At 43.9% G+C, this 27,153-nt stretch overlaps 1 protein-coding gene across 18 annotated transcripts in view; it reads left to right on the top strand.

Moving 5' to 3' along the window:
• Hecw2 (HECT, C2 and WW domain containing E3 ubiquitin protein ligase 2) overlaps positions 1 to 22,987 on the top strand; it is a 356,226-nt gene extending 333,239 nt beyond the window's left edge. For 16 of the 18 annotated variants that reach the window (XM_021247752.2, XM_087202670.1, XM_021247747.2 and 13 more), the window contains 3 exons: positions 1,804 to 1,889; positions 2,747 to 2,859; positions 15,845 to 18,203. In XM_021247752.2, the coding sequence (XP_021103411.1) occupies positions 1,804 to 1,889; positions 2,747 to 2,859; positions 15,845 to 15,956 (311 nt within the window). In that variant the 3' untranslated portion in view covers positions 15,957 to 18,203. Of the gene's footprint in view, positions 1 to 1,803; positions 1,890 to 2,746; positions 2,860 to 3,283; positions 4,688 to 15,844; positions 18,204 to 22,665 lie in introns of those variants that run through there. The other 2 variants (XM_021247748.2, XM_021247750.2) reach the window with 2 other exon arrangements.
• Positions 22,988 to 27,153: the final 4,166 nt, after the last annotated feature.

The raw sequence follows: 27,153 nt of genomic DNA, 5'->3' as shown, positions 1-27,153 counted from the left end.
CCGGCACAGAGGACGGTCACTTAGCAGGGTAAACTGAGAGCTGACCGGATCTCCTGTTATCTGAACTGAAGCAGCTCAACAACAGCAGCCACAGTGCTTTTACAAGTCTGGGGTGAAAAAACAGCTTAACACTCGCCCAATTGCTTTTGCTTTTGCCCCTACCTGGCTCCGGTAGCCTCCCCTGGTGTGCAGCTGGCCTTGCTTGCTGGCTTTCTCTCAAAAGCTATGTTAAATTGCAGTCGTGCTTGGTGCTATTTCTGAAGCTCTTTTGCTGAAATAAGTTTTCCACTTGGCCCCATGTCTAAACCTTATATAGCTTTAGTTTTTATAATTTTGGTAGCCAGACTATTTTTACTAACTAGAACGTAATTTCTTGGTATGCTCCGTAACTTACATTTTACCATCAATATTATTTGCCTGTTCTTTCACCCCCAGGAAGTTCTGATCGCAGTGCAGCTTACCCAGTCAGCCTGAGTATTAACGCGGTGTAAAGCTGCGTCACCCAGGTTGACTTATCAAGGACCACCGTGTGGAATTGCAAATCTTACCAAATCTTATCACTGCCCGGGAGCAAGCAGATAAGGGCCCGTCCTCAGCTGCCCCCCTTGTTGGCACTGAATGGCGGAGCAGCTGCGCTGAGCTGTGCTCCGCTCACCGTGTTCACGGGCAGCCATGGGTGGAGAGTTCGAGGACATGCTCAGTCCTTCTCCCAGAAGGTTTAGCACAAGCAGGAAGGGGGGTCCTTCAGATCCGGACATGTGAATGCTCCAGAGCGCCAATCAGTACGCTTGCTTTATAGACAAGAGTGAGTGCTCCTCATGAGTTCCAGATAGTTCAGTCTTGACCAAAGACGACACGGAACCCATGTGTCACCGTGCCCAGCCCAGCTTTGCTGACCCGGCACTTGGGTCTCCAGGCAAAGACGCGGGCGAGAGGCCCTTAGGTCCTACAGCTATGGAACAGTGAGGAGACATCCAGAGTAAAATGGTTTCTCCCATCCTTTTTATTCGATGGCTGACTCAGCCTTAAAGCTTGTGTGCACATAAACTATGGTGAGCTGCGGGTCTGGATCAGTAACTGCACCTTAATCCTGTCGGCCTTCTCCCGGAACTTAATTTTCACTGAGAGGCCTTAGAATCCACAACCCCCGCCTTGGCCCACCTGCAAGATGATACTTCTGACATTTTGTTAAATTCTGCCAGGCTGTGGAGTAAAAGTAAAATTTGGTTGATAGTTAGAATTTATTGGTTGAAGGAATTAAAGGTCACTTTTCCCTTTTTATTAATAAATCAGTATGAAAGTTCTTTGGTTATAAAATATGAATATTATGTGTAGCTTTCAGTTCTGTATCTCTTTGTGTAAATTACTCAGCTAATGTGTCCCCCCTTTAGCAGTAGCCCAGTGGGGGTCTGTTTCTGTCTTGGTCCCCCCAGGCTTAGCACAGTGCTTGGCACGGTGGTAGCAAAAATTACTTCTTACATGAATGACGGAAGAGTTAAGCTCTTCCAGGAACAGCAGCTATATTTTTCAGGAATGGTACAGCTAACATCAGTCATTTGTTGTTCTTCTTGCCACTAGTTTCCCTTTGGTGGCCACTCAATGAAAACAGAGATCTCTTGATTTCCTTTAACTGCTTACACTCAGAGGACCCTATTTACACTGCTGTTCCCCAGCCTTACATTATAAACCGTGTCTAGAGAATCCAAGGTGACGCCTTCTCTCTGGGCTGTCCTTTGTGATGTACCCTTGTGAATTAAGAGAGAAGAGTCAGTGTAACACGGGCTTTCCTGATTGATTCGCTAGGTTACCATGACAATCATATCGTAATCCGGTGGTTCTGGGCTGCCGTGGAAAGGTTCAACAATGAACAGCGGCTGAGGTTGTTACAGGTGAGATGTCATTATGCACCCTCTCAGGGCAGTAATATTACTGTGGGAAGTGTCTACTTTAAATAATTTCTGATTGTTCTCCATAAGTGTGTACCATGTTTATCTGGAAATGAGGGACACTCCATTTCCATCCTCTTCTGATTGCATAGTTGTGTGCTGCAGGACTGCATGGACCCTGCTCCAATCAAGGCATTTCCTGAGTGGTCACAGGGTCAACTCCAGTTCAGCCTCCACCTGAAGGACAGTTGGGTTCCTTCGGGAGGAGGCCCAGGATCCTTTGCAGCCAGAAAGAGATGCTGTGCGGTCCTAAGGGACCCGGCTCCTGATAAAGAGGCCTTTCTCCCTGGCATCTGACTTCCGTGAATTAGCAAGACAGTGACATTCAAGAGCATTGAGAAAATGAGCTCATTACTTTTGTCACCTTTCTACCTCTGCAGGGCACTTGGTAGTTGGCTGCAGAAGTATCAGACAGGAGGAGGCCTCTCAGATTACCAGGCAGAGCCTTACGAGTAGCCTGGGCCTGAGCTCCTTTGTGTTAAGGGTCTGGACTTCAGATTTGCAGGCCCAGAAACTCAATTAAAAAAAAAATTCATCCCAAGTTGATGAAGGGCTGATGCTGAGTGGACTTGGGCTCATTGGTTCCCTCACTGTATTTGTCTCTCAGGAGAAGTTTACCTAGGTGAATAGCTGAGCGGGCCAGCTGCATGGGGGTCTTTATTTTCTGTGAGCCCTCAGAGCCCCTCTCCTGGTGTCATGAACTCCTCCCTGTCTGCCAGAATGCTAGTGTTCAGGTTGCTGCACACCTGGGAAGGGTTTGTACCTCCGCCTTCACTTTCCCCTCTCCTCTGGGTTGACAGTTTGTTACTGGGACATCCAGCATTCCCTATGAAGGATTCGCTTCTCTTCGAGGGAGCAACGGCCCCAGAAGATTCTGTGTGGAGAAGTGGGGGAAAATCACGGCTCTGCCCAGGTAAAATAGGAAATAACTTTTCTTTACTGCCACTGCAGGACTCTAGGGAATACCTAAGCATATGTTGTTTATATTTTATATTAAGAGTTTGGGAGAATAGAAAGTCTTTTAAATGAATTTCTCTCTAGCACTTTCCTAAATAAAGGGAAAAAGAAACAAGATCTCCCCAGCCAAATTTAAAATATCTACATCTACATCTCAAAGCACAAAGCACAGCCAGAGCATTAGCTGTATCTTAATCCTTGCCAGACTTTTGTTAGCGTCATTAGATAATCAACATCAGTTACCATATTTGCCACTTTAGTCTAGATTTTGCAGCACTTCGAGTTTTAAATTTATAACTATTTAGAATCCCTACACGAAAGATGACCAGTGTGTTGCTAAAGAATATTAAGCCACGTGTGTGTGTCCTCTACTTCCTCAGCTCCTGTCGTACACCATAATTCCATGCAAATGCTCTCTGTCCTGGACTCTCTTCATACCAAGAGCGTAATTTTCCATGGAGTGGAAAAAATGGCTTTATTGCTGCTACTAATAAATGCATGAGGCTGGTAAGGTAGGATTTGTAGGAAGAAAAAACAAGTGTTTGAGGTTGAGTGGAGATAACTAGAGCTGGACAAAAGAAAAGGAGGGTGAAATGAGCAGAGGAGGAATGGAATTCCTTTCCAACCCAGCCAACAGTAATACTGCAGACGTTTTGAAGTAAAAGAAGTCTCAGATTACCTCTAACCTTATTACTAATAAAACTGCAATCTGGAGGGGCAGATGGATATTAAGTTCTCCAAAATGCCAGGTAGAAATGTCTTTGAGAAAGCTGTTGTATCAGTGGAATAAGGTGATATTAAAACCCAAAGATGTCATTGTGAACTCAAGTACAACTAACTTTGGGAAATCTAGCAAGTTTTTCTTTTTAGTAATTGCAAGACACTAATTCTTAAGAATTGTGTCCTTAGTGTCAACAGATGAGCAGTCAGGGGCTGGGGCACTGAAAATATGACCCTGCCTCAGCCTCCTCCTTATTGTTTGGCATACTCAAGTTACAGTTGTAGGTGATAGTTTTACTAAAGAACTATTCATTTTACATATGCTTGGATAAGGAGTATTTTCCCCCTTTAACATGTTCAAGGGGTGATCAAAATACACATTGATTGTTTAAATTTTTAAAAATTATCACAGTAAAAGACATATTGCCATTCACCCTCGTCAGAGTCCTCCCCTTCCCTTGAACACACTTACCCTGTTGTTCCTGCCACTTTCTGAAGCAGCTCTGGGGTCCTCTTTCCTTCATGTCTTTACAAAGAGTCATTGAATGAATGAATGCTGCTGCCAAGTGCCATCCGATGGAAAAGCAGCTTGTAAAAACATGACACTGTGTCCTCATCCACCTTATTCACCAGATTGGCACTGTGCAACTTCAGACTCTTCCCCAAAGTCAAAATGACCATAAAAGGGAAACATTTTGAATCAATTCAGGGCATGCATCGAGGCAGCCGGGACAGCACAACTGAAGACCCCCAGGAAAGAGCACTCCAGAGCCGCTGCAGGAAGTGGCAGGAATGATGAGAGCAGTGTGTTCAAAGTGAGGGGGAGAATTTTTGAGGGAGGATTCATGGCAGTGTGTCTTACTGTAATAATTTTTTTATTTTAACATTCACCATAGTTACCAGTCATATCTTATATTTGCATCTCAAAAGTAGATTTAAACCATCTCAGTTAAGGTTTTTAACTCTTCTGGGAAACTTAAGAATTAGCATCAGAATCACCTTTCTGTTGAAATTCATTTTTGTAAAGCCACTGAAGTACAGTATATGGAATAAACTGTAACAAGTCCGTGGGCCTGTCAGCTGCTTATATTTAGCGCCAGGAGTTTTCACACAACCTTTCAGGTGAGAGAGGCAACTTGGTACGGCCTGTCTCTCCTGCCTCCCCGTCCACCTGTGCCTGGCAGCTCTGAGCATTTAATGGGGTCATTCATTGAAAACACCGTGGTGTCTGGCCTGAGTAGGGACAGGCGGTGTTGGCTGCTGGTGTGATTTCTGTCACTAGTGCCCGAGATACATACTAGCCCTCGGTGTACCGGAAGGAGCAGGGGGTTGGGGGTTCGAACCTGGTTCTCATCTCCCTCTGCCTCCAGCTGTGTCCGGAGCTGTCAAGATCCTTGATCTCTAGGCTTTGGGAGCGGCTGGCGGGTTTGGTTTAGACCAGAGAGCTGCTGGGGAATCTGGGCCTGGGCTGGATTCAGATCTCTCCTCCCTGGCAGCCCCGGGAAGCTGGTCCGACGCTGACTCACTGCAAGTGTGGTGCCCTGGGCCTCGGGCGGGGCATTCACACCCTTGGGTCACTGGCCCACACATCTCTTCCTCTCTTCGTGGAGACCTCATTGGTTCTACATGCTCGTTCTACCCTGGTTCTACCCTGATCGTAGACTTGTGCGAGTGGAGACGGAATTACCGCATCTGTAAAGTAGGAACAACAGTGCTGCGAGCACAGTGTGTGTGATGATGGAGTGAGACATTTATGGAGACGTTAGGGATAGTGTGTTTTGCTCTTCTTAAACCTTTTACCCCAGTCTCTGTAAGCCTGTAGCTGTAGTTCTGTACTAAAATGTGCTCCACAAAAGAGCATATTTGAAGAAAATAATAAGAACTTTAGAGCTCTCGTAAAATCTGCATCACCTTTTATGAAGTCTGGGAATCTTGGTATAAAGAAGGTCTGTGGGTTCTGGCCTAAGGGACGCTTTCAGGTCACCAAACCCCTTTCTCCCTTCGCTGGAGCAGATACACTTGAAGAATTTCCTGCGCTTTCCCGATGTGTGTAGGCTGCAGAGCTGAAGGGTGGTCTGCCTAGAGCTCCTGTCAGCCCCTGGGTGTTTCCCTTTCCTGTTAGTGAACGACTGTTTTACATTTGAGATGTGACCATGCACATGCACATGGTGAGAGGTGAGCGGTGCCCTTCGTACTTAGCAAATGCGCCCCCTAAGGAGTCTGGCACCACTGTGATGTGGAGGGCGGAAGGGCTGTGGCGGAGGAGGCCAGGTGCCCTGGGGCATCGGAGCCTGCGGGAAGCATCCTCAGTCTCCTGCAAGCAGATCTGAGGCTCACCCTTCTCTGGGTTCCTCCACTCACATCGTGGCCAGGAAGTGTGTTACAGTACACATGGTTGTCCCTGAAGCCAGTACAAACTGAATCCATGGCACTTTTCTTTGTCTCTCTTCTGCCATAATAAAGTGACTTGAGACCCAGCTAAGACACACTGGTGGGGACCCACGGGCATCTCCGTGGAGACTGACAGTTGGGCCCCTGTTCTGCTCGCTCTGCTTGGTGGCTGGTGTTGGTTGGCTGTCTGCGTTTCTGAGGGATACTTCCAGCCCTGGTGCCCTGGCGGGATTCGTGAGAAGAGAGTGGATTCACTTTATGGGAGCTGTCCTTACATGCCCCAGGGGGCTCACGGGCATCCAGAAGGGGGCTCGGAGTGCGTGCTCATTGCTGAGGTTTCTGCTGGGAGACGAGGGACTCAGGAGTCACCGGCTGTGCTCGCTCTGGGCCAGCAAGAGATTTTGCCAAAGGGGAAAAGATGGATTTTTGCAGATGGCTGTGCCTGGATAGTATGGTGAATGAAGTGCTCACCCAAGTTCAGAAATTAAATATAAGAGCTAACTACGAAATAGGTATCTCAGGGAGACTGTTTGTTTACAGCAGGTTAGAAATTTACAAAGATAAAATTATTCTTTAAAAATGACAGCCTTTTTAATTTTAAAGCTCCACTTTTTATTTTTATTATAAAGAGAAAATGTTTTACAAAAAGGAGTATATGTATATGTTAAAATAGGTATATATTTAAGTATATACACATATGCCAATCAAAAGTCAATCCCTGAGATAAGCTGCTAGCATTGGGGTATGTTTCCACTCCTTCAGGTGTCTCCCCACATTTGTGCACACATGTGTACAGGCACACACACATCTTTTAAACCCAAAGGACAATTGTAGAGCCTAATCTGAGTGACCTGCCTTTTGTTTGCCCTGTGTCAGTAATCATGAACACCTGTCCACGTCGTTAAACTTCACCCTATGATAATTTTTCCTCCTTTGGTACAGAGAGCCTTGGCTGCTATCAGAGTGAGCTAATGGCTAGTGAACAGGAAAATAACTGAGCAGTTCTGAAATACAATGTCACTTTTCTCAATTAAAAACAAAGAGCCAAGTGAAGTGGCCATGCTTGTAATCCTAGCCATTCAGGAAGCTGAGGCAGGAGTGTCACAAATTCAAGGTCTAGACAACTTAACAAGACCTTGTCTCAAATTTAAAACAAAACAAAACAAAAAGTTTAAGGGCCAGGAATATAGTTCAATGGTAGAGCACTTGCCTAGCATGTGTGAGGCCCTGGGTTCGGTCCATAGTACCTCCAAAGAAATAAAGTCAGAATGAAGGAAGAGCCCGGCAGGACCCTGATGCCGCCCCCCGTAGTTCACCACTGTCTGCCGGTCATCGAGAAGGCTCTTAACAGGAAGGGCAGTTGGTGGGAGATTCTCCGACCTTGGTCTTCTCCTTAGCTTGCTCTCTCACACAAGGCCCTTTCCATTGCCTCCCCTCTGTCCTCCCACTCAGTTCTGGATAACAATAGTATTTAGAATTTTTGCTCTCTTCTACCATTGAATCAGCATGGGCTAACAAAAATCTACCAGACATAACTCATAGTATTAATGTGCTACAAATCCTCAAGTGGGGTACATCTTATAGATTAGTCTTTACTTTGGAAGGTGGGTAAATTTATCATTAAGACACACATCATGTCTAAAAAGGGACTGTGGTGAAAAGGAAAGCAATGGGAAGAACTGGTGAATGTTTAATGGAATGAAAGGAAGCTTACTTCCTCCTTGAACAGAGGAAAGGAAAATCTAAGTCCAATCGACTATCAGGCCTTGAGAACAGACTCGGGCATATTGTCAGTGGGTATTTGTAGGTGACTGTTAAGTAAGTAAGCTCCCTCTCAAGAACAGAGCAGGTTTGGGCTTATCTCTTCCCTGGTCCACAACATGGCCAACTGGTCTACCCACTGTGCGGTTCCTTCACCCCCTCGGCAAGCACTGTGAGCTTCTGAACACCGAGATTACCTCCTCCCTCCCTGGTTATACCCTCCAGTGGCAAAAATAAAATCCAAACTCCTTTGCAAGCACTTCCAGGTGGGGACCCAGCCATGCCTACTTTCCAGCCTCAACACAAATCTCCCTACCGCTGCCAGCCATCCCTCCATGGCCGGACTCACCCCTGCTGGGTCATCACTGCCTGGACCGCTCTTCTGAGGGCTCTTTCTGGAACCCAAGGACCTGGCCTAGATTCAGGTCCTCAGAAAGCTCCATCTCGATTCTTCTCCCTCCTTATCTCCTGCACAGGACCCCCTAGGAGCAAGGGCTTTGATTAAACTCAGCTTTGTCCCTAGCACTGAGCCCACTGCCTGGCACTCAGTTATTACTGTTTTTAGCAAATTCTTAAACTGGAGAGAGGACTTTGGACCAGTCCAGGTGAGATACTCCCAAATTGCTTTTGTATCTCTGTATCCTCATCTGAAAAGCCATGGGCAGATAGTTATACTCACATTACAAAGTCTTAAAGATTAAACATGTGCAAAATGCTTATAATGAAGCCTAATGCATCACTCCATAGATGAACCATTATGATTGTTTCTAACACCAAACCTGGGGGGCTGGGATGGTATTTAATAATCTTCAGTTGTGTGAAAAATGTGCTCTAGCCCCCAAGACACTTATCTTTCGTTTGGAGTCCCAAGAGTGCCCATCCTTGGAGCCATTCTACCTGTTGAAAAGTATATGTTCTCTTTCCCCAGAGCCATACACAGCTGAGAAGCTGCCGGCCCAGAATGCACAGCCTGAAGGGTTTCTTTGCTCATTCTCACAGATACGGGGACCCCGTCTTGGGGGGGCATCCCACCCTGTGTTTATAGGTCCAGGTGCATTTCCACTAACGCAGCCTAATGAGACATTAAAATAAGAAACTGATAGATTGGCCTCTAGCCACCCCATAGACATTCATCATTCTTACTGGGTGCAAAATCTTGTGGGAATATAAATTGGTCTTGGTCGACATGGACCCAAAAGCACAGGGAGGGAAGTCTTAGATACTTACACACGCAGATAGCCAGCATCCCTGGCCACCAAGCGGTGTGCAAACCAAGCAGTGGAACCGGTCAGTACTTGGGAATTCCTGTCCTTTAGTCCACACTTAGGGAAGCCCTGGTGAGGTTCCTGGGCAGCCATAGGTATCTGTGACCAAGTCTTAGCCAGAATTCCTGCTCTGAACCTCTTGGTTTGTCTAGAAGTTAGTGAGCATGTTAGAGAGACGATGAACATTTTTAACAAGGTACACTGTTCTTTCTGTCAGCAGAGCCACACAGGCTAACAAAACTGCCACTGTATTACTTTCCTTGAATCTTACCACTTGTGCAATTGGTGACCTTGGATTTGCCATGGGCTCCAGATTCGAGCTCCACCCTCTGCCCGCTTCCATAGCGGTGGCCTGGTTTCATGACCCATCTGCCCCCATCTGCACGCCTGGTCACCGGCTCCCATGCCGCCAGAGTCAGTGGGAAGGGTCTGCAGCACACCTGGCTCCCCCGTGCAGCGTGGCCGCCCCAGCCTGGCTCCCGTCACCTGCACACGTTCGTTTCCTGGCGCATTCTCAGGCCTCTGGGCCTTCTGCTGCGAACATCCTCCTCCTTGCTGATCCAGAAGAGCCCTGCACTCCACAAGTCCTCACAGCCTTCGCCCAGATCATGCCTGGCTGTGCCTCTCGGAGCAGACTTGTAACTCCTGTGTTAACAGTGTCACTGTGCGGAGCCACTGAGACCCCGCAGGAGTCTTTGGGATTAGTTGAACAAAGGTGGCTCAGTCTTCCGGAGAAAAGCTGCCCCCGGTGGAGGTGCAGGGTTCCTGAAGCACAGCCAGAGGGGGGTGGACTTTAGTGCCACCGCCCAGGGCAGCGCCTGGTCCGAGGGAGCGCAGGCTGCACACCTGCAGGGCACCTGTCACTGTGTGTTTTTCTGCCAGAGCATAACAGCCTGAGGGCCCAGACCAGACTTCCTCCACACCTACGGGAGCCGACTTGACGCCTGGCTCCAGTGTCCACGCAGGGTCTCTCTGTCAGTGGAGCAGTGGAGGAAATGGAGTGCAAGTTGGAAAATTAAGTTTTATTCCTCAGAGCACTTGCTACGAGAACGACACGTTTTCACATGAATCGATCTTAGAGGGGAAATAATGCGAGGTCCTGTAAGAGAGAGCTTGGCCTTTGGGGTGCTCAGAAGACACCCAGCTGCGTGGGACAATAGCTAGAACTGTGGGTGCACAGGGGCACCTGGGACACCTGTGAACACACTTCACATACGTCAGGTCTAGGCTGCCAGAATCAGGGTAGGGGTACACGTGTTCCCGGAGAATCTTGGCCTTGGCAAGTGAGGCATTTCCAGGTTCTAGGAATTCTTGAGCGCACTTTAAGCATGTGTTTTGGATTAATTGCTCGATGGAGAGGTGGAAATCTGCAGGGAAAACTAAAATCTGAAGGGTTGCCCACCACTGCTGAATGAAAAATAAGAGAGTGCCGACCCTTTCTAAATTTGATGCAAACAGAGAGGGTTTGTTCAGTGTGAAGACACTTTATTTCTAGGGCCGCACCTGCCAGGTACAGCTCCTGGTTTTCTCCTTCCCACTCTCTTGCTTTTATTTTAAAATCTTGATTGTCACCTTCTCTTGGTCTTGTATTGTGGATGTTCATACAAAAATCACTTCTGGGAGTCGGCAATTTAGCTCAGTGGTTCCGCCACCTGCCTCGCAAGCTCAAGGTCCCGAGTTTGATCCCCAGTACCAAACAAAAAAATCACTTCTGGGAGAATAGGGACTAAATGAACAAGTTATTCATTCACATACACAGAGAAACACATCAATCAATGCAGCAGTCTGTGGAAATGCGGGTGTAACCATGGTGCTTGCGGCTCACTGGATCTGGACAGCCCCTTACCTGTGTTCAGGGAAGGACGAGAGGGTGAGTGTGTGAGCTTCTGGGCAGGATCCAGAAAGGATCCAGAAGGACCCAGAAAGCAGCAGGAGATCCTTTAGGTAGGCCGGGTGTCTGCTGGGCTTCTGAGCCTTCCTGATTCTGATGCAGGGTGGTTTCCCAGAGATAGGTTCAGACATGTTCCCGAGCGGTTCTAGCTATGTGGATTAAAACTAGGTGAACTCATCCCAGACTCAGTGTGGCTGGCTTCGAAGATCTGAAAAGTGTTCTCGGATGGAGACTGGGTAGCTGGATGCACTTTGCTGCTGATACCAACACAACCCAGTGGCCCTCCCTCTATTTTCTAGTAGTTTTCTCAGGACTTGGAATGGGGTGGAGGGAGGTGGGGGTGTAAAGCCTCAGTAGATTTTGTTTTGTTTTGCTTTTTTTCCTTCCTGTTTTTGGCTCATATAGCAAGTTGATGGTAAATATTGAGCAATTTATTTAACCACACTATTCCTCAATTTCCTTATTAGCAATGCTGTCTTGTTTATAAGCAGTTTTGAAATGTTTGCAAGCACACAAAATGTTGGTATGAGTATCTGAAGTAGATATCTTATTTCTAACCTGCTTGCTGTCTCCAATAGTGGCAGCAACCCACATCAGACTTATTTGAAGTGATGGTTAAAGGGCAGAATCCCAGGCCCAGACCAAACCTTCTGAATTAGGATTTCGAAGTCTGTGTTGTGGCTGGTTGCAGTGGTGCATGCCCGTAATCTGAGCACTCAGAGGCCCGAGGCCTGAAGATGTGAGTCTGAGAACATACGAGCTACATGAGCCAGACCCTGTCTCAAAACAAAAAGATAAAAACAAAAATCTTCTCCAGTGAGTCTGATGCCCTCCAAAGTATCACTGTTTTTCAGTAACCCTGAGATTGAATTCAGATAGTTTAATCACTTGAAAATCCCCTGGTATCTCCCAGGATTTGCTGGACTAACCCAGTTCTGACCATTTTCCCTGGAGCTACTGCATATTGTGATTCACTTGTTCCTTAAAAAAACACCTTCAGCTCATTTTGATTTCCCTGTCCTCAGAAAGTAGGTGACCTGGAAGGATACTGAGGACTTGAGGCCCCTAATCGAGGGTGGCTTGAAATGTACATTCCAGCTTTCCGCAAGAAAAGCATGAAGTAGAGGCACAGCGCGCCTGCCGCCTGCTTTTGGTTTAGTACTGGGCTTCCCCTAGGAGCCCTGTGCTCAGCTCCTGTTCTTGATTTGACCACTGACTTGGTTTTGATCCTGGGAAAACCATTCAGTCTTTCTACCAGTTTCCCCCTGCAGTCTGTCCAGTCCCCATCCCGGCTGTGTTCATGGGGACTGCATGCCATGTGGCCGGGGGTTCGGAGCAGGCAGCAGGCCCCGGGGGATGGAGCAGTCATAGACAGCAGCCACCCTTTTGGCTGGAGAGGAGCAAAGAGGGGCCCCCTTCCCTTGGTGTTCAGAGCCGAGCAGGGCGCACCGGCTCATGGGGGTGCTGGAGGGCTCTGTGGCAGCCACAACTGTGTCACAGGAACTGCAGGGAACTGCGGAGTTCCTGCCTCTGCTCCAACCTAGGAAGAAAGGACAGATCCGACTCCAGCCCTGCTGCCCTGCCTGCCCTTGGGAGGTGGCCTGACCTCCCCAGATCGCCATCCCCTGTGCCGCCTCTCCTGGGTGTGTCCCGATCTTGAACCCTGCTACTAATTTTTCTGTTGCTGCAAAACCAATTAAACTAATTACACAAACAGTGGCTTGCACAACACACATTCATCGCCTCTTTGTCCACGGGGCAGGTGCCTGGCAAGCTCAGAGCCATCAGCACACCTGTCCTGGCTGGCATCTGGGTGTCAGCTAGGGCCTCCTTCACCCGCTGGGGCAGGGTCTTTTACAGCAGCTGCAGAGCTCATGGGCTTTCTTCTTCCATCCCAGCAACAGAGCTTTTCAGTGCAGCATGCAGATTAATCAAGACACAGTCCAAGGCTTTCGAAGATAAACGGATTTTGTATCCACAAAGATGGCAGTTATAAAAATAAAAATTTTAAAAATGCAAACAGAAAATAAGTGTTGGTGAAGATGGGGAGGAATTGGAACCCTGTGCACCGCTGGGGGAGATATAGCATGGTGTGGCTGCTGTTGATGAGAGCATGTGGCTCCAGTATTAAAGCAGCGCTGCGTGTGATTCTGTAATTCCACTTCTAGGTATATACCCCAAACAGTGAAAGCAGGGACTCAAACAGATATCCTCATACCCACATTCTTAAAGACATTATTCACAGCCTCCAAAATGCGTAAGCACCTCATGGATGTGAACTGATGAATAGGTAAAGAAAATGTGATACATACACCCTGTGGAATATTATTCATCCTTGGAAAGGAAGGAAATTTTGATCCCATGCTCCAGCATGAACCTTGAAAACTTTATACTAAGTGAAATGAGCCAGGCACGATGTACAAATATGTTAACGTTTCCACTTACACAGAGTGTATCAGAGTAGTAAAAATCAGAGACAGACTAGAAAGGTGGGTTTCAGGGGCCGGATAGAGAAACAAGAGTTATTGTTTAAGGGACACAGAGTCCCAGTTTTGCAAGATGAAGAAGTTCCGGGGTAGACTGGTGGTGGTTGCTGAATGATGCAAACACAGTAAATGCCACCACACTGAGTATTTAAAAATGGTTACTATGGCGAACCTTACACTCTGTACATTTTACCACAATAAAAGCAGTAAAAAAAAAAGAGAGAAACAGGCCAAGGAGATGAACAGGAAGAGCACAGAAGAGGCAATGCAACGAGCAAGCAGGCTGAGAGAAAGATGTTCAACGCTGCTGGTCAGCAGAAAGAAATTTCGCTGACACGGAAGGACCATCTCTGGTGCAGTGGGGCAGGGGTGTTACGTGTCTCACGCGGAAAGTCTGGCCTTCAGTTCTGGTCAACACCTTCGCCTGTCTGCTGCTCTTCTTCATCTCCCCAGAGCACAGACACAGCCCGCGTTTGAGATTTTTATCCCAATGCTTCAGACAACAGAGGTTTTAAACATTCCTGGTCTCTCTCTCAGTGTGCTAGTTGAATTTTTAAAAGTAAAACCTTTTCTGGAGCCAGGGATTTAGCTCAGTGGTTTCGCCGCCTGCTGCACAAGTCCAAGGACCCGAGTTCAACACCCCAGTACCAAAAAAAAAAAAAAAAAGTAAAACCTTTTCCTTGAGGCCCAAGTTTGGTTTCTAATATAAAGATGTACAATAGGAATCATATTAAATGCAGTTCTGCAATGTTTATCGTACTAAAATGACAAATGAGACCAGAGTGGGTGACGAATGTCAAGGAGTGCGTAGTGTCAGGGTAAACCATGAGTCATAACTGTCTGAGTGTCCTAAAATCGTCCTTCTTATAACAGACTTCTTCACAGTCCTGTTTCCAAATAGCCACGTGACCACACATCTGCTTCATTATCTCTTCATTGTCTCACAGCTTCCACGGCCATTGTTATCTCTGGGTAATTTATTGAAGGCAATTAGAGTAAATCTTTTTCATGACAAGGAAGTGTAGCTAATAATAATCTATTAATAATTAGTCAAAGCCTGTGAGCAGGCGTTTCTGTTACGCCTCTGTATGTTATTTTATTTCATGTTCACATCCTTCTTAGACGAGTTATATAACTCACCTCTTAGAGGCGAGAACATTGAGGCTCCAGACTTTGATAACTCAGTCCAAGTCACACAGATTACAAACACAGCTCTCTCTGGCTCCACAGTTCTGAGTTTCTCACTGCTGCATCACATCCAGGAACACACGTTACACTTACTTCATACACACAAGTGATTTATAAGAATAAATATTTAAGGATTGGGATTTGGCTTGGTGGCACTGCACCTGCCTCATAAGAGCAAGACCATGAGTTTGATCCCCAGTACCAAAAAAAAAAAAAAGAAAGAAAGAAAAGAAAAGAAAAAATATTTAAACATGTTATTTTGACTTTTTTTTTTTGTATCAGGGATCAAATTCAGGTCCTTGTGCTTGCGAGGCAGGCGGCAGAACCACTGAGCTAAATCCCTGGCCCTAAACATGTTATTTTGTAGAATTAACCTGTTGATCATAGTTCCTGAAATTTCATATCAACCCAGGAGCATTTTAAAAACTTGGGATGCTTTAGCTGCAGCAGCCAGACTTACATATTCAGAACAGAACGCCTCCTATTCCGTGTCAAAAGTGCAGATTTGCTCCCTGATAAGATGTACTATTTGGAAACTATTTTTTATTGTGATTCAGGTGCAAATAACAGGAAACCATATTTTTTTTTCCTATCTTGGCAAAAGGGGAGGTATTTCTAAAGAAGAATACTTCATGTAAAAGCGATTTAAAATAGTGCACTTTCCTGCACTGTGAATGGGGAGAAGACAGATCATAGCATGAGATTCAAAGAAGTAACAATGGTCCACTGACTTGGACACTGAAGTCCAGCCAGGGGCTTTCCCAGGACTCCGAGCCGGGGGCGGTTGAGACACTGGTGCGCTTCCCTGCCAGAGAAAGCAGGACTGTGCCGAGCCTTGCCGACTGCTGATGCAGAATGAGTGACGTGGCTTGTCTCCAGGGACCTTACAGCTTTAAATAAGGCTCTAACAGGAGAGGAAAAACAAAACAAACAAGACTAAACTTGCTTTTGTGGTTCATACACAACAAATAATAATACATATGTTTGAAATGGTAGTGAGAAAATCTAAGGAAAATAACGTTATAATATTTTCTTACTTTCTTGAAAGAACTCAGCCCTGTGTTTTCTTAAGTCAAAATATTTTGAGTTTTTCCAAAAGCAGTGTGACAATTGGTGATGAACAGATTTGAGTATGAAATAGAAGCAGGTGTGCACACATGCACGCTCACACGTGCACGCGCATACACACACACGGCTTCTCCAACTTGCCCTAACCTCTGCTGCTGCTTCCCTTTGCAGAGCTCACACGTGTTTTAACCGCCTGGATCTGCCCCCATACCCGTCCTTCTCCATGCTGTACGAGAAGCTCCTAACGGCCGTGGAAGAAACCAGCACCTTTGGACTGGAGTGAGCTGCAAGCACAAAGCCCAGCTCTTTGGGGACAGGTGATTCCGAAGCTGGCCATCCAGAGACGGACGGACCTCGGGAACCTCAGAGCAGGCTTCCATGGGGCAAGGCTGAGCCTGTCACTCCCGGGAGCACGTGCCCTCACGCTTGGGATTGGCCGTGCATCCTCTCTCAAGGATTTGGGTGAGCTTGATGCTCAGGGAACGACACAACAGTCTTTCAATCAACAGTTCTTGACTGCCAAACGTTTTCCATTCCTTTTGCTCCAAGACAAAGACGAACCTGTCCATGACCAGCTCCACGGTAGTTTCCAGGGACTCTGGAGAATCTTGAAACTTTCCCTCGAACGTGGCTCAAGCCAAACTGGCAGCACTTGGCCCAATCTCCAAATTAGTGCAAGTTCATTAATGTAATAAAAAGTATATTTCCTGAAAGTACATTCATTTAAGCCCTAAGTTACAGCAGAATATTTATTTCTTGCTTATGAGTGTCTGCATGGTGGGCACTGCAGGTTTTAGCTCTCACGGGACACAAGCAAACCAGAACCCAAGGCAATATAAGGTAATTTTGAAGATTCGCAATAAGGTGGTTTTGTGACAATTTGTATGCAAGTGGTCTGTGTATAATTACAGCTGAGGACAGCTGATAGTCCATGAGTTACTAAGGACAGATTCTATGCTTTATAATGCATGAAAACAATTTTAAAATAACTAGCAATTAATCACAGCCTATCAGGAAAATGTACTGTTTATTTTTGATAGGTTCATTATATTTATGTTCTTTAAGATGTATATAAGAACCTCCCATCACCCTATGTGTCTCCCCTTTCCATTGACATGTTCCATGCTTTCTTGGGCATCATGCTAGTCTGTATCCTTTTAAGCACTCTCAAGGAAACAAAAGGGCCTTTTATTTTTATAAAGGTAAAAAAAATTTCCCGAAATATTTTGCACTGAATGTACCAAAGTTGAAGGGACATTACAATGTGACTAACAGCAGCAATTCCATCACCTAACAGTGTAATAGAAACTAGCTTCCAATCAGACCTCCCTCACAGTGCCATGTCAGCCACTCCAAGGACTGTGCATCTCAGTAATAATTTTTTAACACTCACTCTACGTGATAGTATGATATGCATTTATTTAAAATGCATTAGGTTCTCTTCCATCCATCAGATACTTCCCAGGATGGCATTTAATACAGATATTTCGTATTTCCCCTGTGCTTTTTATTTGTACAGCATCATTAGACACCAAGCCCAGTTAGGGAGCCATCAGCAACACAAGAGAGATCAACTCTCTTTAGTAATAAGAACTCCATTTACCCTCATCATTGAAGATACCACAGATTGAAACCCTCAGCTCTATATTTCTAAGCCTTCATTTTCACTGATGCATAACTTTCTTATTAATATTGAAAAACAATTTTTCTATGGTATCACAAAAACTGTGTGACATCACTGATCTTATTTCTGCTTCATTTTATGAGAGGGTATCCTTCACTTTAATTGTTTGGGGTATTATTCCACCCACAGTTTATCCCTTGGTTTATGACCATAACTAGTCAGACACACAACAGAGTAGAGTTAGATGGAGGCTGTGAAAACATTGAGTTAACTTGTGGTTGGCCAGCTGTGGGGACATTTGTATAAGTAGCTGTGGAATTCCAGTGCTGGGTGCTGGCCATCCTGCACTTCAGGGAGGTCATCTTCATTGCTTGATCAGTGTTTTATAAGAACTGTCTCTAGTTAGTGGCGCTGGGATTATTATTGGGCCCCTCCAAAGGGAATATGCCCGCGACACTGTGTTCCTCTACAAAAGGCAGATAATACGGCATGGGGAAATGTTCTAAAAAGTAAAGTTACAGAAATCTGGAAATAAAGGAAGATTTATCTGTATGCAGTGATTGGGCCAGGAGAAAAACAGGCAGGGGATAACTTTTAACTGGAAATATTAGTTTGTACTCAAAGATCATGAATACAACTCTATAATTTTGCAAATGGTTTTTACTTGTTTGTAGTTTTTCATTATAAGGAAAAATGGTATAATACTAACATGCTTTTTTTAAAGAGAAAAATCACATTTTTGATGTTTCAGAGGTGGCATTCTCTAAAGAGCTGATATGAAAGTTTACGTTTCTTTTAAAACAAATACATTCATAGACCATGTTAGCTTTCATTTGATTTGAAAAACTTTGTTACTATGTGTCATACTACCAGGTAAGAGACTTGAAATAAAATGTATCTCTTGAATTATTTCTAACAAATATATTTCTTTATTAAGGCATCCAGCTTCTCAAATAACAGCTCTCTTTAATGTATGAAGACATTCTTAATTAGTAGAATCTAATTGACACTGTTTTCAGAATTGGGAATTATCAAGATGCACTTAGCCTACTAGAAAACCCTAATAATCTGTTATTATTCTTCATTAAAAAAACAAAAAAGCAACCAAAAATAACTGTATGAAACATTAAATAGCACTTCCACAGGATAAATTAGACTTTAATATACTCTACAATTAGAAATACCCATAAGTAGGTTCTGGACCGTGAACCCAGACAAATCCCTCGGTGTTTGGTCCTGTTTTCCTTAAATTCATAAGTGATGCTCCTTACGCTCTAAAAGACAGCCAGGCTGTGTCACAGATCGGGGGAACACTCGGGCGAGAGCAGGTACCTCATTGGCATCTCCAGTCCGTTACAGGTTTCCTGATGGGGCTGAGGATGCTAAACCTGCCCATGAGGAGCTGGCAGTGCGGTAGAAAAGACACCAATGCTCCAAAAAAAGTACTTTAAATAGAAAGTTTTAAGTTCTGCAGTCAAGAAGTGAAGCGAGAGTCCAAGCCACTAATGCAATCAGTTTTTTTGTACACAAAATGAATGGATCTGGGTAATCAATAAAATCCAGAAAATATGATTGAACTAGAAAGAATGTAAGTGTTGCAAAATCAGAATATAGTTACCAATGACATTCTCATCTGTCAACTCAAGTCTCAAGGAAGGAAGGTGGCAAGGACTTAGAATATGTTTGTGTCGTGCTTTAGAATTTTACAGGGCTTTCGAGTCCTTTGTCTCGTTTGATCCTGAGTTACTTTGTTGGTTGTAGTTTAAATTTCTACCTCATTTGACTCTGATTTTTACAGATGGCTTGCAGGGTCCCTTTCAGTACTTTATAGTCAAAGTTCTGAGTTTCATTCTGAGAAATGTAGAGATTAATGGTTGTATATTCTATTTCCAACCAGTTTTGGAAGATGCTTCATCTAATCAAATTCTCACTTCCTTAAATAAACACATTTAAAATGTGAACCTTCTGAAAATTCCATGAAGAAATTAGTATATTCGTGGTGAAAAAAAAACCCTCATAGACTTAATATTTGCTTTTCACAATTTTCCATGAGAAGTTTAATACAGGAGGCAAAATTTGATTGCTTTTGGTGGATTTGTACAGTGTAGCAATTCAGTTTCCTCAAATATCATTTGGAAGCAAGATCACAGAAAAAAAGCACTAATCAGAGGCCATACTTTCTTTTTAAATTTTTAATAAGGATGGCTCTAGAAATCCCTGGTAGCTGAATTCCACTGGTATGGAGGAAGAAACCACCTTTCTTCTCCCTGTCTTCCTCACATTTGTCTAAATGATTTTTTTCCTGTCTTTTTGCTTAAATTTTCTTTTTGACTTGGTCATTTCTAACAAGGCAAAGATCTTTAGTGAAGGGTGCAGAAGTGTGTCCAATTTAACCTTATTCCTGAAAACTCAGTAAAAGGTTACAGTATCCCTGCATAGTAATAAAAATGCATGGGAGACCTAAACTCCAAGCCACGGCTGAGTTTCAAGCCCCCTTCCTCCATCTTAGCAGCTTTCTGATTTAGCTGATGAGTGACAACGCTCTAGATCCTGGTCATCTTCCTTCCAAGAGATGTCAGTTTACATGTAATGGGATTGATTGTCACTTGGAACTTGCTTTCTAATTTGGCAAAACTTACAGTCTAGCACAAAAGCAAGGGAATGCTCACGACATGGAAGCTCTCTGAATTATGGCTCAAGGCCAACTACCACCCACTAAAAGGGTGATAAAAATTAAAAAATGAAAGGAGCCAGCAGTTGTGGCACCTCCAAGAGTGCAGTGCTAATTATTGACCAACCATCAAGCTCAGGAGTGGGAGCTGCAGCCCAGGGGGCTGGCACACCATGCTGCCCAGTCAGGCCAGGGGTGACAGGATGTTGAGGACCAGAAAGCAGCCAGGGTGACATGAGGAGGCCGAAGGATTGGCTCGGAGCATGAACTGGAGGAGGAATCCACGCCAGTGTGGCTTCAGACTCGGAAAAGAAAAATGCCTGGCTGCTAAGGGGGACGCTGAGTGGCACTCAGCTTGGTGGGAAATGCCCTCATTTCATAACTGAGTAGGTTAACATTTTCTGTACTGCAAGGCAGAACCTAAGGCCCAAGGTATCAAGGCTACCTAGAGCTTAGGAGAGCCAGCGATGTGCATTTGCATCTGGGAGTTACTGTCATACTACTGAACACCATGTGTGAAATAAAAGAAAGGGTACTTTTATTTCATTATGCTCAGTTTGTTCTGCAGCAGACAGCCCTTGCCATTGGCATAGGTGTTGAGGCATTTTCGTGCTGTAATGGCAATTTCAATGTTCCTTGTTCATCTAGAAAGCAGAATCCTAAGGTTGAGGCTACTGAGTTGTAAACGGAGACCTGGTCATTGTTTCCACCCAAGAAGTGAATTAAGGCAGGAAATAAACAGGTGTTTATCTGCAAGGTACTTTACTTGGTGCTCATGATTGAACAGCTCAGCGGATGAGGATGGCTCTAATTGTGTGGCTTCTGGGGAATGTGGGAGAATCCAATTTATAGACACAATTTCTATGCCCAGTGGCCTTGGCCTAGTGATAACTTTCTGTCCAACTTTCTCTGGAGCTATTACAACCCTGAGGAGTGTTGATAGGTGGGTCGCATGACTCAAACTGAATCAATCAGCAGTTACTGCTTACTGTCACCTTCTGTAAAAAGCCATGGATAATGCTCAAGATATACCTTGGATTAACGAGGAAACACACAGAACTGAACATTCTTTCAAGACCCTAATGCTCTAAAAGATGTAATTACCTATTTTTCTTTACATGATATCATAAGTCAAATTTAGGCTTGTTAATATGTTGGAAAGTGCATAAGATTACATGTTTTTATAATAGGGATGCAGGCATTCCAAAATAAATGAAGGAAAACACACACATCTCGCCTCTTACTGAAAGTATTGATCTAATTTTATAATAATACTTTTTAATATTAAGGCTCTGTAAAAACATTTCTTTCTAAGATTTCAGTAAAGCAAGGGTGGTTTATTTTTTTAAGCCGAAAGGAAACATGTCTCTTTGCCAATCCCGCTCATGACCACCATACCATGAGTCACAGTTCGTAGCGGTGGCTTTATTTTTGTTGAGCTGATTTAAGCTTCATATTTATTCAATGTGACTTTTAATAGAGAATAAAAATGGGCGATATTTGATATTAGGATTAAGAGAACACAACTCTCATTTCACCTAACATTTAAATTTCTTTCTTTCTTTTTAAAGCAAATAATGCAGATTGTTGACATCCTAGGACTGGTTCATGGGTGGCATTGTGCGGAGCCTAGGACTGAATTGTGGGCTAGTTCTTCATTTTCTGGGAAGTCTGTATTCTTATCCTCACCTGAACCCCGGACTCTTGTGTTGTATTTTTTTATGATTATGAAATGCTTTGAGGGAAAGATATTTTAATGTGTACAATTCGTTTTATTTTCATACTGATCTCTATTTTTGTTTAAAACCATGTTACATCATGAAATCACTTAATCCAAAATAAATCTTCTTTTAAAAAAAATAAATCATGACTTTTCTGTCATACTTTTGGAAAAAAAAAAAACTCAGGAGGGGAGAAAACGAAAGTAGGGATAAAGGTCTCAGGGAACAACTGTGCAGCTCTGGGGCTACAGGAAGTTCTCTTTTTTTGTAGTATTTATAATCAGGAATCGATTTTGTTTATCTCTATGAGAATATTTTACTCTTTGATAAGCCATAAGTGAATGTTAAAGGAACGAATGAACACAGATTATAGTCTCTTAACTCATGCAGTTGAAATTATTTAAGTCATCTTGGTTGAATGCTTAGTTAGTAAACATATGCACCCCACACACATACCAGTTTAATCTGGGAGTCAGTTACCTGCCTGCAGGAGCCAGGTATGTATTTTATGAGGACAGCTGCCTGGGTGTAAGCAACAGAAAATAGTGGGACTCACTTAAAGTGGGCATTGAAATATTTTGTTCAAGCAGATCTTGAAATTCAAGTATGTGTTGAAAGATCTTCTGATGTATCAAGAGAAACCTAAAAATCCAAATTATTACATAATATTTCCAAATCTTTAAAATACTGGGTGGATCATACCCATCACGTCTAGAGGTTGAATTTGCCTTCAGGCTGTGAGTTTGGAACCTTGGTTTTAAAATGTTACCAAGACATGGCAGTTAACAGGAAAACATGGGGAAAGGAGAAAGGTGGATGTATACTTTGAGAGCAGCCAGTTACAAAGAGTGTATTCAAAAGTTATCTATTTACAAGCATCTTTCTGAAAACCGACTTGTGTTCATTCACTTAAGAATATCCTTGTCAGGATTTCATGGAACTGATATAGCATTAAACTCTTTATTCTGTATTTTAGGTTGGAAATCACCCTCATATATTCCAAGAGAACACGGAAGGCAGAAGATTCAACTTCCATGAATGGCTAAAGTTTGACGTTGTTATGGAAGTGGAAGTCCCGGGACCGACTTCCTGTTTTTTGTGTCATACCCTTTGACCTCAATATACTTTTATTGTCATAAATTTACCCCCCTTCATTATGTCCTGTTAATGTAAAACTTAAATCCATTTAATTAGCAGGCAAGTAATAATTCATAAGTCCTGCCCTCCACAATCCCAGGCAGTCTTTCATTGCTGTTTTTTAAATAGTTTTATTTCATCCTTAAACCAGAAAGCCTTTAAACTCTTCAAGGAATAAAGATTTTCTTATACTTTCTTCTTTTTATACTTTGCTCTTATACTTTGCTCAAAAATGTGGACCTATTGACTTTTTTCCTTCTACATAGACACCTCACTAGCATTACGTTTGTCTCCCAAATATAACTTTGGGATCAAAAGAATAAAAGTTAGAATATCTGATTAAGACATAATATTTACATTGCTACATATGAGTTCCACTTACTTTATTTCCTTGATTATCTTAAAATCCTCATATAGACAGATCATCCCAAAAGATAGTTGCTAATTTTTCATTTAAAAAGGAAAAGCTAGCAATTTCAAAAAAAATTTAGGACAATATATATTTCTTTTCCAATTTATACTGTTATAAAATACTACCTCTGGCTAAAGAAATACTTGGATCTCATCTAATAGTTTATATCTAGGTTGGTATTCAGTTGACATTGGAAAACGGACCCCAACTTGAATTCTTGAACACTGTCATGACTTTGTCAACATATATCTCTCTCTGTCCCATCCCCACCCAAACTATGTTCTTAACGTCAAGCAAAGACCTACTTTTTATTACAACATTCTTGTCCCAATATCTGATGCACTTTCTTCAGAATTGGATTAAACCACATGAAGGCCATCTTTTGCAGTGCACAGAATCAAGTGTAAAGAAACCAAATGCCTTAGTTGAATGTTTCTGTGTCTCCAAAATTCGTATGTTGAAATCTAACCTCCAATGGGATAGTGTTTAGAGGTAGGGCCTTACGAGGTGATGAGGTCATGAGGGTGGAACCCTTGTGAGTGGGATTAGTGTCCTCATAAGAGACCCCAGAGAGCTCCTTACTCCTCCTGCCATGTAAGGACACAGCAAAGGCAATGATCATCTGTGAGGCAGGAAGTCCTCACCAAACAGTGCATCTCCCAGAGCCTCTCTTGGCTTCCCAGCCTATGGAATGGTGAGAAGTAAATCTGTGCAGCTTAGAAGCTGCCCAGTCTCTAAGACTGCTATGTACTGAGGCACCAACAGAGGCCCAGAGGCTTCCTTTGTCTGTTTCTTCCTGAGCTTACACTCACACCTTGACCCTCTACATCTCAGTTAAGTTCTAGCAAGAGAAGGTTAGGCAATGAAGGGAAGAAAATATATTCTCAAATGCTTAAAGCAGAGCTGATCTAGACTGCTGAATCCAGATCTTCTGGGGCAAAGGAGCTGCAGATGAAAACAGTATGGTGTCCCCAGATGGCTCCATAACACTGGCAGAACCCCAAAATTGGATGGTCAGACTTGCCTAAGGCGGGAAAGCTCTTCTCATCTTCCATCCTCATGACCTGGAAACCCAAGCAAAATCTCAAATCATAAAATCCCAAAGAGAACAAAAGGTGATTCTGAGTTCCTGAACCTGGCCAGTCCAGAGCAGCGCTTCATCCTTGGGGTGGGAATGTGGGAAAATAGGAGGGGTTATGCATTTCCTGAAGGCCCCAGTTCTACTCCCCAGTGGTTGGCTTCCCAGGACACAGCAAAACAAAAGAAACAAGCCAACAAACAAACATGAACAAAAATTCAACCAAGCCATTTTTAACTGTTGGGGGAGGAGCTATTCTCAAGTCTGTGCTAACTGACTATTACTCTAGTTTCAATTAGAAAACTATATCACCATTTCTTAAATTTTGCATTATATTGCCAGTAATAAGACAAGACCTCTCATTTATTTATTTATTTATTTATTTATTTATTTATTTATTTCCTTTCTTTCTCTCTCTCTTTCTTTTTTTTTTTTTTTTTTGGTACCAGAGATCAAACTCAGAACCTTGAGCTTGCGAGGCAGGCAGCAGAACCACTGAGCTAAATCCCTGGCCCCAGACAAGACCCTTCAAATACCAAGCTGTAGCTTAAAGTTTGTCCAACCCACACAAAATTACTTGTATGTTTCTTATTTTTAAGTAAATTCTTCATGGATCAAATTTAGTTTCACTTTGAAAATAGGATTTTGTGCTTTAATAAAACTAATTCCCTCTGCCCCCAAATATTAAAGACACTTGATGATCCAGTAAGATCCCACTTTGATTTTACCTGTTTTTTGGTGAAAATTCCACAATGAAACACAATATTCCATAAAATTAATATGTATATTGGGAAAAAAAGAAAGACAAGTTCTGTAGAATCAGGGTGCCTTCTCCCACAGTGCTACTGAAGATTAGGAGCTAAAATGTGGGGTGTGTGAGCCTCACAGCAGTGTGGAAGAAGGAAGGATAACGGGTCTGAATTGCATAAGCAAGCAGGAGGGCTGGATGTTTCTTCTGACCTGCTGCCAGTTCAGATGATGGTTAGACGAATACCCGTTAGCAAATGCTTCCCACTCAGTCTCCACATGTCCTTAGCTAAGGCCTTTTATCTACGCAGAAAACTGTATTCCAAAAGTTAGCCCCACTCCTTAGAGAAATGAGGACAGCAGAAATACAAGGTGAGGCTGGATCATCTTGTAGTGCTACAAATAAGGAAGGGACATAAAAATAAAGAAGTAAAAACACCATGGGAGTCTGTCAAAGAGAAGCAGCAGCCCTTAGCCTTACAAGGGCTCCTGAGGTCAAAACTGGGAAAATTTTAGCAATGAATAAAGTACTATCAGAGTGTCACACAAAATGTCAAATAGATACCTGTAAGTCCTTACTAATAAACAAATGATGGACTAATTAGCTGAAGAGATAAATCTTGGTGAGTGCTCGGTCGATACTATCTCCTTCCCTCACTCTAGCCAGTGGACTGGCTCACAGTTACTGTGTGAAAGCCACCAGACCTCAGTCCTAGTTTTAAAGACCGGTGACTGATCTACTGTGGCCCCAAAAGTAAGTGGGCCTTTCCTAGATCAAATGACCAAAATGCTTATTCCTTAGATGCCGTTGGAAACTTCTGGAAATGATTTGCCCATGCACCACCTGTCCATCCATCCTCTGTTCGTCTGTCCATCCATCTGTCCATGTATTCTTCCATTCATCCTTCCATTCATCCAGAATATCCAGTCCCTACTTTGTGCCAAGAACCATGGTCAGTGCTGGGGAGTCGCTGCTGAATAAGGCAGTCCTGGTGCCCTCTGGAGCTTCCTTTGGCGGTTAATCTCACAGAGACGACAGGCAATAAACACATAAATCCATGATTATTAATTGTGACTTCTAATAGTGTTACAAAGCAGAGGGGGCAGCAGAGGACAGAAAACACCTCTCTGAGGTCCTGACGTTTAAGGTGAGGGCTGAAGGTGTGCGAGCAGCCAGTGGCGGGAAGATCAGCGGGCGAGCCGCAGTGTCCCGTCATTGCAGCCCCGCAAATCCCAGAGCACACCCGAAGTCCGATGGCTGCCGGGAGGGCCTGCCCGTGTGTGGGCGTGTGACGACTGTGCCCCTGCGCGGGGGTTCACCCACTTCCTGTTGCTTGTGCGTTAGACAGCCAGGGAGTGGGCTCCCCCATGGTTGTCAAGGCAGGACACAGCGGAAGTGGAAAGTGTGAGCAGGTACAGTGTTCTTAGCGTGCAGTGCAGGATCCGGAAAAGCACAGGAGGTTAGGCGCTGGGGTTGAACCTCTGTCCCTGCTTCCTTCCCGGCTATGTGCCCCTAGGCAGCTCACTCCGAGCCTGAATTTCCTCATCTGAGAAATGGGAATAACGAAATGTATCCCAAAGCTGTACTCCAAGAAGTAAATGACACGTACACAGCATCTTGCATGAAAAAGCAAGGTCAGTTTTGATAGAACATTCTCATTCCGCAGTAAAGACATTATTTCTGCATACTCTTTTTTTTTTTTTTTTTTTGGTACTGGGGATCGAACTCTGGTCCCTGCGCTTGCACAGCAGGCAGTGGAACCACTGAGCTAAATCCCCAGCCCTTCATTTCTGCATACTCTTATTCATTTGGTCTCACTATGGAAATGTCACCTTTTTCAGTACTGAGGATTGAACCCAGTAGCTCAGGGGGCTTCTACCACTCCACTACATCCACAATCACTCATTTTTAAATTTTTGAGACAGGGTCTTATTAAGTTGCCTAGACTGTCCTCAAACTTGGGACCCTCCTGCCTCAGCCTCCCTAGTAGAAATGAAAACTTGTAAAAACAGGTACACTCCTTTATCTTAACTTCCTCTAATCTTTGCTACTAGTTTGCATTTCTTAGTTCTAAGTATTATTACTCCAG

This window comes from Heterocephalus glaber, unplaced genomic scaffold (genome assembly GCF_053883595.1).
Source record: "Heterocephalus glaber isolate CG9 unplaced genomic scaffold, H.glaber_assembly_v1.0 deba00001779, whole genome shotgun sequence".
Classification (NCBI taxonomy): domain Eukaryota; kingdom Metazoa; phylum Chordata; class Mammalia; order Rodentia; family Bathyergidae; genus Heterocephalus; species Heterocephalus glaber.
Note: the sequence above shows the minus strand (reverse complement) of the source record. Positions and strands in the feature narration are given on the sequence as shown.